The 14,243-nt window shown below is 37.3% G+C and overlaps 1 protein-coding gene across 2 annotated transcripts; it reads right to left on the minus strand.

Moving 5' to 3' along the window:
• Positions 1-2,572: 2,572 nt before the first annotated feature.
• Positions 2,573-13,976, minus strand: gnrhr4 (gonadotropin releasing hormone receptor 4). Of its 2 annotated transcripts, XM_069708746.1 has the most exons (5): positions 13,872-13,976; positions 12,819-13,451; positions 4,521-4,710; positions 4,017-4,414; positions 2,573-3,900 (listed from the first exon to the last, which is right to left on the minus strand). In XM_069708746.1, exons 2-5 carry the CDS (start codon positions 13,332-13,334, stop codon positions 3,889-3,891), a joined length of 1,116 nt encoding a protein of 371 aa, XP_069564847.1. In that variant the 5' UTR covers positions 13,335-13,451; positions 13,872-13,976; the 3' UTR covers positions 2,573-3,888. The 2 variants fall into 2 exon arrangements, with proteins under 2 accessions (XP_069564847.1, XP_069564846.1); XM_069708745.1 differs by having other exon boundaries at positions 2,573-4,414.
• Positions 13,977-14,243: the final 267 nt, after the last annotated feature.

Raw genomic sequence — 14,243 nt, forward strand, 5'->3', positions numbered from 1 at the left:
ACTTCTCAACACCACAATAAAATAATGTTGCACTGGTCATTTCATTCCACAGCACCTGTCACTTTCCATTCATCGTCCAAGCTGTATTTATTTATCTTTATTTTATTTTATTTTATTTGTGTGTGTGTGTGTGTGTGTGTGTGTGTGTGTGTGTGTGTGTGTGTGTGTGTGTGTGTGTGTGTGTGTGTGTGTGTGTGTGTGTGTGTGTGTGTGTGTGTGTGTGTGTGTGTGTATTTATTCATTAACACAATTTCCCCACTGTGGGATTTATAAAGTCTAATCTAATCTAAAGAGAAATAACTGTTTTAGTGTTATATATACATATATATATATATATTATCAGTCCAAAGCTCACTGATTGTTAGACAGCCTGGGCCACAGGTTAAAGAGAAAGCGCACATAACGAAGGGGAAGAAGGGCAGTGGTGGCGGCAGCTATGAGATTACAGATAATTAAATAACATGTATTCCCTGTCAACACCATAGATGTGTGGTTTAAATGAAGAATTTGAATCATAGCAATTAAATGTTAACCAAACTTAGCAGTGTGCCGAATTGAGAGAAAGGGCATAGAAATCAGTGTATAAGAGAACTCAATTATATGAAAATGCTTGTACCGTCTGAAGCGAGGTGAATTTTTATACTTACAGACCTGGTCAGAATTATTGACACATCTGAATATTAAGGACAGGGTTTTTATTATCTGCAGAAATTATTGCAAATGAACCCAATTTGACTAATTGGAATTTTTTTATGAAATGTCCCAAGTTATGAAACAATAGTAAAATAAAAATGCTTTGATGTAGTGAAATAAAAGATACAGACACAAAATGATCTACACTGAACACAATTATTGGCACCCTTTTGAAGAGTTCCTTAAACGAAATTTAAAAAAAACAAGACTCCCAGGTGCTTAATTTTGAGTGTTCCCAATACCTGCATTAACCAGTGGACGATGGCTTTACGCAAACCCCTCATTTCAATAGAGCAATTTGCACCTGAAAGTAAAGACGCAATTACTCTTAGTAAATCATCCGCAAAACGGGTACAAAATAAATATGCAAAGTTTTGGAATAAACAAGCAATTTAGTACCCTGTATTTGAGATCCTAGTAAATCAAGCCCATTATGTTTGCATTATTTTACTATTATTCAGTTTTTCTTTTCAAGTTTTTTTTGGTTATGGTTTTATTAAGTAGCATTGGACATTTTATTGAAATATTTTTGTTATCCACAATTGGTTAAATTTTGTATTTCTGTAGATATTCTTCAAACTTAGGGATGCCAACAATTCTGACCAGGACTATAGGAGGCTCACGCTTCCGAATGTTGCTTGATATCCATATTCATTAAAGATAGTAGCCCATAATCAGATCAGTTCTGTGGATCCTTTTTTTTTTTTATTGATTAAAGGACAACCATTTTCTACGGGTATGGTCAATGCAGAATGTGGCCCATCCTAAAAGTGGTTTGCATCTGGTGTGCTGAAACATTCATTTGCAGGCTAAATAACAATTCTTTAGATAGTAAATAGCAGTGGGAGTAACTTTTTACTTTTGGATTAAGGTTTATATTAATAAACCACAGTAAAGTTCCACTCGAGATTAAGTGATGATTGTGAAATCCAGAAATATCTTGACATAATGCCATCTTTTAAGATTTTATGAACATTGCCCCTGGATTAATATAATCATCCGCACTTTTTCATTTTATAAATTTCTAATAAAGACTTTAAGAAAAATCACATTTTTGGCAGTGGGCATATCAGAGGAGATTAGTTCATGATTTTTACAGTGAATGCTAAATCTGACTAAAGACCCAATTAAATAAAGAGAGACACTGTCGATATGCATTCTTCCATGAAATTGTATCTAATTACCTTGTAATTGCTTTTCATAATTTTATGACGGTTAGAGAAAATCGGTTTATTATAGGATTATTGTTCTTCACCGAGTGCAGTAGTTGTGCAATAGCCTGATCACAACCTGATTGCCACTGCTTCAGGATGGGATTAAGGATGGTAGACAGTTAATGTTTAACCACCGATTTAAATCTGGCAGTTTTTTCATGCCTCTGGTCCAGTCAGCTGTAACACCTACTGCATAAATGCAACATTTTGAGGTTTTTACTTGGGCTGGAAACTTTTTGTCAGTGGCCACAGACATAATAGCAGGGTTAGGGACAAGGTAAACTCACAGTACCAAGATTACATTTCGTTCTCGAGTTTGGAAACAGTTTTTAATTACAAGAAAATAATCTCACTGAAAACTCTTGCTGTGTTGTAGCATTTTATCATATTTTATATTTGTCAATAGATGGAGCTTGCTCAGTTTACATGGATTGATTTTGATCAGAAGCCAATAATGCACTCAAGAGAAAAACAGTCTGATTGAAAGTTTCTCAACAACTCGGGGAAAAAAAACATTTTCTGAAATTGTTTACCCTACCAGTTTCTGGACATTTCTTCTCAGTCTCAGACTTCTAGGGAATGCAGCAATATATTATATAATTAAGGATGAAGGGCAATAAATACAAAAAACCTCTGATAAATCTGTCTCCAACTTGGATCAAGCTTCTCAGTTTTTTATTCAACAAATAAACACATTACAATATCTTGAATTACCTGCAGAAAAGAAGCAATATCATGGAAACAAATGTTATTGATCACTCTTTTTTGAGGAGATGGAGTGTTGGTAATGCAACAGCATTTTGGATAAGCACATAATCTGATACCACTGATGATAAACTGATAACACTCCAATAGTACTGAACTGCAAAGTTTTAAATTAAGTGGTTTTCTTATCAAATTTTTTTGGCCACAGAAAGCAACACAATTCACAACATAATTAGCTAATACCACTTATACTAGCATAAAATATCCAAATGGCATGCTGAATACTGGATACTTTATAGAACGTTATCTCCAGTAGGAGTTTTGTGCAACGAAGTAGACACACAATTGATCTTGGACTAATTAAGCATTCAATAAAGACATTAACAGCAAGCTGCACGGGTACATTCAATACATAACACTGCATGGCATAACATTTATTTAAAGGCTGTAATGGTTAAATATGACCATCACACAACAGTCATTGCTGTAATGGAACAAAAAAATTTTTTTTTACAATGCGTACAAAACCCCATGAATGATAATTAAGAGCAAATTTCAGTCAACAATTGATGATTAGCAGAGGACCATGTCCTGACGCAAACAAAAACAAAAAAATCAATCAAAGATGTAAATATGACCAACAGCAAAGTAAGACATCACATTACACATCAGTTACCCCTGTGACATACCTCCATTTTATCAGAGTGGCAAAGGTTTTTAATCAAAGAGTTTAGGTCTAATGTTTTCTTTTTAATAATATGCACACAAATTGTTTCTGTAGTTTCTTTCACACAGGAAATGTTACAAGAAATGATAGGCTTACTCACTAAACCCTGGTAGTTGTCTATAGTGTGTATGAGTGTGTGTGAGATAGTGTAAATCCAATGAGTTGATTGACAATCAAAGTTCTCTTGTAAACCCATGTCACCAAGTGGTGCAGGAACGTGCATTTTCAGTGAATTTATGGATACTTGAAGGTGATTGATCATCAGCTCAACCTAAATTGAAACCCACAAGTCTCCCGTAGATCAGTAGTGTGTGAGACACCCTTTGATGTACTGCTTCGCTCTCAGCAAAACATAGTGGTTTTGTAAATGCTGCATGAGAGCAATGGCATGTATTACTGTGCAGTCTTGAGTCAAAATCGGATCACTGGCATCCAGCATATGCCACTGTTTCGGAGGATGAACAAACCAGGGCGATCATACAACACTGATTAAATCAATGGAATAGAACTCAAGAGATTTATCTCACAAATTTGTGTAGCTTCAGCATTTCAAAGCAAAATCTGTAAAGAGGAAAAAAAAAAAACAGTAAATGATATTGACATTTTTTAAGCTATTATATCTTGGTCACTGGGATGTTAGGGCTTGAGTTGTCTTTTGTGCTGTTGTTGTCATTCACCTCTGTTTGTGTATTGTGGCCACCTGAGCCGATGTGCCTGTGAAATGACAGGCGAGTCATTTGTATAAGGCAAGTGTTGTTTTCTAATTCAGTCCTTGAATGTGATCTTCGGCGAACTCTCTGCAGACCTTTGTGAAGATGAATGGTAAACAGGCCATAGGTGATGGGGTCGAGGCATGCATTGAAGAGGCCAAAGATAAACAGCATATGAGTCAGTGAGTGAGAGACTGTCTCCTCCATTTTTTCAGGAAACAACCAATACCACAGGCCTAGCAGGTAGTACGGGGTCCAGCAGATGATGAATGAAGTCACAATAACGATACTCATCTTAAGAGTTCTCATCCGAGCTTTGGGGATATTGTTGTGGGAACGGCGAAGATGAACATCTCTAGATAGCACTAGAAGAGAAGAAAAGACTATCACTATCATGCACCAACTCCTTGTGTTGCAGAAAACATAATTTGACAGCAAATTTTGCAAAAATAAAAAGCATTACAGACTTACAGTTACTGGATATCTCAACAAGGATTCGTGTGTAGCAAAAGATCATGATGACCAAAGGCAGGAGGAAGAGGCACATAAAAGTGAACATGTTGTAGAGGGTCTCCTGCCAGCGCTGGACAAAACTGCCATGGGTGGTGCACTGGGTGAAGTTCTCTGGGACTGTGATGGTCACATTGTGAAATATAAACATCTGTATGGAAAAAGACAAAACAACCCATCATCAGGGATGCGTCAATCCCTATATATATCTTGGATGAGACAAGAGGAGGTTTTCTAATGCCCTTTAAATCAGAATCGAATTATTGATGGGTCAGCTGATTCAGTAGGACTGTACAAGTCCACCAAATTAAACAACAAAATATGTTGTTTGTCCACGTTCTCTAGATTAACACATTACAATTTAAAATGTTCCAGAGAGACGACCACCTATCCAGGCTAAAAGTTTTTTTTTTTTTTTAAAGTTGTGTGGATACTGGGCATAACTGTACCCAGAGTTGTACGTTTTAAAAGGAAAACATCTTAGGGTGGACCACAGTCTGGACCAACAGGTGGTCCAACAAAGGAGGTCTATCTTCACATCAAACCATGGTTCAGTTTGTTTGCAGTGTGATAGCAGTTTTTGAAAGGTTCAGACCAATTAAAAGAAATTAAGATGGCACATTAGAATATAAGCTATTTATATAAATTATTATTAAAAATATTTAAATGTGTATATATATCTGCAATTAATAGGCAGCTGGACACCAACTCAAAGATGTTACTGATCACCTGAATAATGTTCCACACTTTATTCAACTGTTCAGCCATGAAATACCCAGGGAATTGTGCCATTCATATATATATATATATTGTGCCATTCATATCTATCTATATATATATTTATAGATAGATATGAATGGCACAATCTGAATGAAAAATAATGAGCAAACCTGAAGGTGTCACTCAGTCAAATGAATGGTTCTTTCACTTTTAATAAATTAAACATCCCTGTTGAACACTGGATTTTTCTGTTGAATAACAATCTCTGCATTTTTTTCCTGCTTCAGCTCAGCACAAACACAGCATTGATGATTGAACTCGCAGCTGTGCGGAGGACTATTATTTACATATAAACAGTGTACATTTATTTAAATGAAAGATGTAATTATTCTTGGAACATTAAATCTTCTCCGTGTTTAATCGCTCCTGTAATAAGAGGACAAACACAAAGACAGAAGATTAGCTGCTGGGTGCAGGAATCTTCCCACCAGGAAATCATCTTAATGTTCTACGGTGTGATACATGCATGAGGTGAAGTAAGACAATTGGCTTGCTGTCTAGCTTACAGAGGCTGAAGTGGTTTCACTGTCATATCACTTAGGTTCATTTGCAGTAGTTTGATCTCTTTAAGAAGACTTTCTGATTGAAAGAAATGAAGCTTTCTGTTTAGACGTTATAGCAAAGTTTCAAAAGTAAATCAAAATAATACATGGATAATACATAATACCTTTGTTGTATCCCTCTCTCCCTCCCTCATTACCTGTCTGCTGCTCCACCATGTTCTGTCAAATAAAGGCAAAAAGCATATAATGAAGCTCTCATTGGGTTACACTAGTACTACCATTAGTTGGAGTAGTAGGGTATCCACAAGTCATTCGGCAAAGAACCCACCAAGCTTCATGCTATGATCTATAAATCAACTACACAGCTGGAATCCTTTCCACTTGCCTTTTAGCCACTGCATGAAATAATGTCTTGGACAACATGTTCCAATGCTGAGGGGCTCCAGCTGTCTGTACCACAAATCACACTGTGATCCCAGTGATACTTGTGTTGCAAAGCTTGATTATATATAGCTTCAGACCAATTTGGATGGGATTCACATTGTAGGGCGAGCAAGGGAATTAAATATTCACTGTGCCCCTTAGAAATTGATTGCAGATGACATTTTAAGCATTGGGGAAATTACAGGCAGTTCTCTTCAAAACACATAGATGCAAAGTCAAAAGAAATCCCAAAGTGAAAAAGCACTCATAAGGTAGATGCAGGTGACTTCAAGGTGAAGTAAAGATACTGTGTGAGGTGAATGTGAGTCAAAAGTCACAGTTCTGAGTGATAAGTCAGTCAGGACTTAACATGCAGACATGAAGCACAGACTGACATCTTTCTGTGTGACTTACACTTTCCATAGGATACCATTATTTCTGACATCCATTGCAAATACAATCATACCTCTTTACCCACATACTTGCTCCATATGGGATTAAAATTACTGACAAGTGAAGGTCAAGGTAAAATCACCACAGCATCCCAAGTGAAATAAATAAAGATGCGGTTTATTTTCATATGAAATATCTTTTTCATTTCATGGCTGTAGTCTAACAACTCAACTATCAAATAAAGAAGAGAAATATCTTTAAATGGCTGCTACATCTGTGTAAGAAACTTTGCTTTTATGTCTCATGATAGTGTTATATGTCCATGTATCAGTTATTTCTTGACTTTTTCTGTGACCATATTACATTTATAAATTGAGATTCAATCTTGTGACCTTCCACAGCAAAGACAGTGACAGATGATACTGAAAGACCCCAATACTCAGTCTAGTGTTCCAGCAGCTCCTTTATTACACCTGTTGATGATACAGGTGACTAAAGGTCCCCCTGCTCCTTTGTCATTAAGCTATTAAATAATGATGATATGCATGAGTTAAAAATTAAAACCATCCCTACAAATCTTTTTTGTACATCAATCAAAGGCTCTGGGTTTAGATTTGTTCTGATTGTTGTCTGATGAAAGTTGAAGGACCTAATTGCCGCAACATCACTTTAATATGCAAAATAGTTTGCAGGGACTTCTTTCCTTTTGATCTTTCAAAGATAAAAAATAATATAGAGGAAAAATGTTTTGTTAGAACTGTTTGCATTTCAAAGAACTGTTGAAGAATGGTTTGTCAGAGGTCAGCTGTTCATTGTATTTCCTTGCAGTGCATAAGTAAAGGCGTTACACTGTACTGTACACACTGGGTTACAGTTAATAAGGCAGACATCACTGACAGGCACTATTTGGAAAAATAGGTTACAGATTCAACCTGCAGATAAAGAGGACAGGTTGTTGTTTTTTTTGCAGCAGGAATCACCTCTGTTGCTGTGACCAATAAAAAATAAGGTTTCAGATGTACAGCAGCAGGAGCGGCTAAGACAGGACTTCGAATTCCTTTCAGACTCTTTAAAATGAAAAAGGAAACCTTCGAATATCTGTCTTTCTTGTCACCACTCCAAGGATACTCTATGTACACCCTCAGTAGCTAAATCCATATTGTTTCAGACTGAAGATTTTTTTTTTTAAAGTCTTAATGTCAACACATCTGATGCTGGGCAGCTGGATTGTCATGAAACCAGCAACACTGCTTATCACTCTACACAGTCTCTTTGGAAATAATGAGAGCACAAGCCAAATGCTGCGAGTTGTGAATACTGGTAGAGGTCACATTTCTAATCTTAACTGAGTTACAATAGATGTTTAGAGACTCAACATATATTAAGCACTGCAAAACAGTGCAAATATGTAAACATATATTAAGATCTTATTTGGCAATTCAATATGCGATTAAAAATTATAATTCACTGCAGGGGTTCACTAATTCAAATTAGAATAACAGTATGTCAAATCAGTTCATTAAAAAACAAAAGTTTCAAGGTAACCTTTCTCCCATTTTTGACGAAAGTTTTCCTTTTTTTCTGTTTGGGAATGTGATGATAATTGATTTAACACCCGATGTATTCCACCAACTCGTACACATTGGTTGATTTTATTCCTCTCCTTTACAGATATTTCGCAGTCGTAGCTTTCTTTTCAGATTTCATGTCAATGGTTTGAGTCAGCTCTCCGGCTCGTAAATCCTCCACAAATTCAACATCAAAATACAATAACTACATCAAGGCCGACTCAGACCGGTGTAAAAAAGAAGACATGTTTTTTCTGGGCCTGTGCTGTTGCAAATCCCTGCTGTTGTTTTAGCTCAAAAGTGAGTCAATAAGGACAAGGGCAAGATTAATTTTGTATGATTAAAAGGACCTTCACTGTCAATAATAATCACCTGGTTCAGGAAAGGGAACTATTTTTCTCAACGTTAAAACAACCCAGCATTCTCTATTGGTAAAGGTGAATGAAGGGTCTTCTGTTTTAAACCAGCATTTTGTTGAGCCATCAATCTGCCCCAAACTCCACCTTTTCCTGACTTTGTCACTGTATAAGAGTTGTATTTTCTATGGCCCCTACAAAGAACAGTCTCACATTGAAAGATATTGGCTTGTGGAATATCTGGACCACCTCTGGAAACCCCACAATGTGTAATTATGCCTGTAATCAAAGAATATGAGCAGATTCTTGAGTTATTAAAATCCTCAAATGCCTAGAAAAAAAGCTGAGGACATGACTATGGACTGTATTCTCAGCTATGGCTCTATCATCAAATAGTCCAAAATACACAGTGTATAGTAGAAGTTTATTAGTTACATCTGGACCTCTGCTACTCTGTGCGGTCCATGGTCACTGGATGTGGCTGAGGAAATCAAACATGTCAGTTAAATAGATTGAAGGAAAAAATATATTTCAAACTCTGAACGGTGAACCTCTATTACTTTGAAATTCTCCATTTGAAGCTCAAAATCATTTTGGTATATCTAAGTTTTGAAGGTGCTGTGATCTCTAAATATGCTTCATTCATCTACTGCATTAATCATCCTCATGCTGAGCTGAGCCACAGCCAGATGCACACAGGAGGAGCTGTGTTTATTTGGTTCCTGAATAGTCTACAACATAATTTTATTTGATATTAACATACAAAATGTTACATGTTGTAGTGGCACTGACAGTAAATGATTTGTTTATTTATTTACATTTTGTGTCCATAGAAAAGTTAACACTACAGCTCATTATGCATTTGTTTTTTTTTAATGAGTTGTTTATGCCCTATTGTTTACTATTTCATGCACTATTTAATGTACTCTTTGTTTATTCATTTTTTTAAGCAATGAGTCAACACATTAAGTTATTGCATTTAACATATGCATTGTTTCTCTACTGGATTTATATAGAGAGTTTATGCACTATCAATGCCCTGCAGTTTATGTACTGACTTCGTACACTGAGCTCATGTACTGGGTTCGTGCATCAGCTTTTTTTTTTGCTGATTTAGATGTGTTCAGGTGCTTTAAATTAGCCTAGGATTATAATCTTTGATGAACATTTATATTCATCAATTCAACACTACTCTCATATTGTGAGAGTAGTCAAGAAATAAGGATCCCTTAATATAGTGTTGTGCCTTTTAAAGTGCACCAGGCTACATGCATTTTGGCAACCAGTGACTTAAACCGTGTGCTTATACATGCTGGAGAAACGCAAACCCCTTATTGATTGTCCTGCATCCTGTGTTTCAAGAATAAAACTTCAATTACTTCAGTTATACACAAAACTTTGAACATAACAGGTTTTGTTTTTTTTATAGGTTTCGGGGGGCTTAGGTCCTGAGGTTGTGGTGGGGGGTTGTGGGCAAATTAAGCTTAAAGTGAAGCTGTAGTGGTTTAGGTGCTGCGAAAAATGCATGGGTGTGCACTCAAGTCTTACAATGAAACCCTGTATAACAGATGAGGGTGTTTTGCTGTGCAACATGAATAAAAGCAAAGTGTGCCTTTTAGCTTTCCTAAATTGTTTTTTCACAAACTGCATTGGAAGCAACACTGCCAATTCAGTGAGCGAGCTGCATTTCTTATGTTTCACGAGATTTTTTTTTTCCTTGATTACTTGAATATTGTCTATTTGTTTCCCTCTGCAGATTTAAATTTAAATTAACCTTCATCTCCCCTTTCAGTGAAATTCAACAAGCCTATTTTACCTTTCATGTTAATGGTGTGTGTCGTCTTTTACATTCCTATTTCAAGAGAAGGGCTCTGGAGCTCCAGGACTTTTAGTTAGTTAGATATAGTGGCCAAGATAATCACTACTCTACACCTGTGGATAAGAAAACAAATACTGGCTGTGACACGCAAAGATCACATCCACCATTTCCAACACAGCAAATTGGTCTAGGCAGCCGTAGAAAACATGAAAACTCTGAACTCTAAAATGGTGAATCATTGAGGCAGACAACTGCTTGTTGTGTATTATCAGGTGTGCTCTTTAAACAATGAATTATATAAGAGAATAAAGCCCTATGCAGAGCTACAACCTTACCCCCAAAAGAAATGCTTGAATAAGTGCCAGAATTCTGCTCACATAATACAATTGTTCATTTTCCTGTTCAGTTCTACATCCTGTGAAACTGATCTCTCTTCTTGGTTTAAATAATAACAGGAAATAGGGTCTTTCACTTTTATTGCTGAGAGTGTAATGAGAAAATTGATACCTATAATAGAATAGTAAATTTTATTTATAGCACCTTCGACAGTTAAAGGGCTTTACAGTAAAAAAGACAAAAAAAGAAATACAAACTCAAAGTATTAAAACAAGCTGCATAAATATACAGCAAGATAAGATAATGAAAACAATTACAAAATATGAAGCTTATGCCAGGAGACAGTTGGTTTAGCTTTGCATAAAGATTGTAAACAGACAGAATCAGCCTGGCTCTTTTCAAATTTAAATAAATCTGCTTATCTTGTTTAATCTGGATTTGTGGATGTTTATTTGCCAAATGTTGTTAAATTTATACCAAGGCAGGCAAGATGGCCATCTCCTAGCTGTAGCTTTATATTTAGAAGACACATTTGACAGTGTTGATCTTTTCATTCAGCTCTGGGCAAGAAAGCAAACGTGTTTGTCAAAATGTTGAATGATCATTTCAATTTTTTGTGAACATGTCCAAACAAGCCCTTTAAATCAAAAGATAAAATATTTCATTACCAACACTAATGGGTGTTTTTCACCTAAGTGGACAGAACAACAGATTGTCTAAACCAAATCGCTGTTTACACAACCTTAACCACAATCACTGTGGTAAAGGTTTGGTTTTTTTTTTTTTTACAATTAACATTTGAAAGGTTAAAGTCACTTGCAAATGACAAGGTAATAGAAAATGCACCTTGACTGTTGGTAACAGTAAACAAACTCGGTCTCCAGAATTGTATTGACCCATCCATCCACCTCGACTTCCTTCTATGTAATAAGTCATATGTCCAATGGCCTCCCCAGAAGTTTAGCCACTTTTGTAAGGAGAAAAGTCTCACATGTAGAGAATCTTAGAAAATCTCATCAGCATTTACAGGGTGGGCCCTATTTTCGTATCAGTGCAAGCTGGTTAAAGCGCAGATCCAAGCATTTTGCAATTTGGTACAGCACAAGGGGCATTTTTTCCTGCATTTTTGTGGAGTTGCTATTTTTGTGGCTCAACACGAGCCCGGTTGCGCTAAGATGGGTGGAATGGTGCAACAAAGGGTCTGACCGTACAGATATGCTCATGCAGTGCAATTTTGGTGTAATTTTTTTGGGGTGAAATCATGTTTCTGTTTCAGACAGTTGAAACCAGGTCAAAGTACAACACAGCTGACCAAGAGACACGTTTCGTGGCTTCAGTGGTCAAGAGCATGAATCTTCATTAAAACAAGATATGATTTTCTGTTTACTCATTCAGTTAATTATATGAAAAATTAAGCCGACTCTTGTCTATTGAATGGGACTTCAATCAGGCAGTTGGCGCAGGTTGTGAGGCAGTAGCCATTCCTAGCCATATAATATAGAAGGCACTTGAGTTAAATTCAAATTAATTGCAATTAAATTACACATAAAGGGGTAATAATTTAAAAGTCTTTTCACCTAATGAAATTCATTTACTGTTGTCAATTAACAAATTGCTTAGGGAGCTTTGAGTGGACCTATTTTACTTCTGCTCACTCCTCAACATCGTTCCAGCACCTGATTCCAGTATACCTGATTCCAGTATACCTGATTCCAGTATACCCGATTCCAGTATACCGGATGAGTTCTTTGTTCACTTTGACATTATATCAATAATGAAATAGCAAATAAGGGTTTATGTTGAATTATTGCACTAACCTGCTCTGGTCCTCATGAACAGTAGTGCTATAACAGTTTCCAGTTAAAGGAAACACTGGATACTGTGGGAAGGGAATATGATATGACAATTTGTGGTGCATTTACTGCAAATACATTATTTACGAACCTCTTTACAATCTGTCAGAGCAATGGTCCATGGGTAAGCTGGACATGTTCTCTAAACAGCATAATATGTAGGGTGGAGTGTAAAAGGGTAATTGACGTGAAGTTGTATGGGAAAACACAAAAAAATGTTTCGCTTACCTGAGGGAGTGAGAGGATCACACTCATCGTCCAGGCCACGGTTAACATGATTTTGCTCTTCCTTTTGGCCTCACTGATGCCCAGAGGATTGAGGATAGCGGACTGTCTGTCCAAGCTAATGACCACAGTTACAAAAGCGCAGGAGTACATCGCCACTAGTTTCATGAACATCAGCAGCCTGCAGGCGACGTCTCCCGCCTGCCACTGCACCGTGATGTTCCACACCGCGTCCACCGGCATAACGATGAAAGTTACCAGCAGGTCCGCCACTGTCAGGTTCATTATGAGGATCCGGACGTGTGATTTGCGCTTGCCGCCGTTGCTGGCAGCCCACAGTACAACCAAGTTGCAAACAGCTGACACTGCGCACAGAGTGAAGGTGATTATTACTCTGACTTTGGCGGCGGTGGAGAAAGTAGGCAGCTGAAGCGCGTTTCCATCTGCGCTCTTATTGCACACTGAGGTGGGTTCCTGGCAGCTGCCATTCACTGTTTGATCCGTCAGCTGGTGGAACATAATGATCACCCGGGGTCTGATTTATGGGGCGCACAGTGAAAAGCAAGACGATATTCCCGGCTAGAGTGCGTCTTTCCTGCCCATCTGCATCTCCAACTGGAACTTAAACTGAGAAAACTGAGAAAAGAAAATGATTATGTATCCAATTTCTTTTCGTTGGACTCTATTTATATTTCATTAATGCCACAAGGAGACGGATGTTGTGGGCTCGATGGACCTGCAACATGTTATCACATCATTCCAGCAGTTCTTTGGGAATTCCTGGCACATTCAGCACATTATCGCTCATTCATTGACCAAGCGCCACCTAATGTAGCTTTTACCTGGTATTCAGAAGCGTGCAAAGTGATCACAATCTAATAAACAATAAAGGATGGAAAAGGAAAGCAAAGAATGTAGGCTATCAGCAAATATAACGCAGGTGAGGAAAAAAACGCCAGTATGGAAGTGGAATAATTTATTCAACTTCCAATCATCATGCACTGTAATTTTCTCATGGTTACATACTCACAGCTTCTTCTAATTGTATGATCTTACCCAGTTATTGCTCCGAAGAAAAAGGAAATAAATCCGAATTCTACCAATTTAGACGCTAAATATTTTACCTTCAATTAGGATCGGTTACCACTGAGCGTTAATAAGGATCTCACTGAGCTTGTTTCTACCGCAGCCACTGCAGCTGTTGCTTCTCCGCTTCATTAATCCGCTCTGACGCGCAAAATGACAGCGACAATTTCAGCCGCGTTGTTCTCATCCATTCCTGAACCACGGGGGCTCCTCTTCGCTTACAGGTGAAGCACATCAACATCCCCTCCCAGTCCTACACTGCAGCACTCGAATTTATCATAGCTAATATCTCATTTCAATACAGGAAGGGGAAGGGGAAAAAAAACTAAAAAAAATTTTGAG

The sequence above is a fragment of the Brachyistius frenatus genome, unplaced genomic scaffold, assembly GCF_029030835.1.
Source record: "Brachyistius frenatus isolate BFR_SWC_R1_liver_20210118 unplaced genomic scaffold, ASM2903083v1 Contig_77, whole genome shotgun sequence".
Classification (NCBI taxonomy): domain Eukaryota; kingdom Metazoa; phylum Chordata; class Actinopteri; family Embiotocidae; genus Brachyistius; species Brachyistius frenatus.

Coding starts and splice junctions, on each gene's coding strand:
- gnrhr4 (XM_069708745.1), bottom strand. CDS start 13,334: ATGTTCCACCAGCTGACGGATCAAACAGTGAATGGCAGCTGCCAGGAA. Junction 4,711..12,818: donor TGATCCTCTCACTCCCTCAG/GTAAGCGAAACA, acceptor TTTTCCATACAG/ATGTTTATATTTCACAATGT. Junction 4,415..4,520: donor TGTTGAGATATCCAGTAACT/GTAAGTCTGTAA, acceptor CTTCTCTTCTAG/TGCTATCTAGAGATGTTCAT.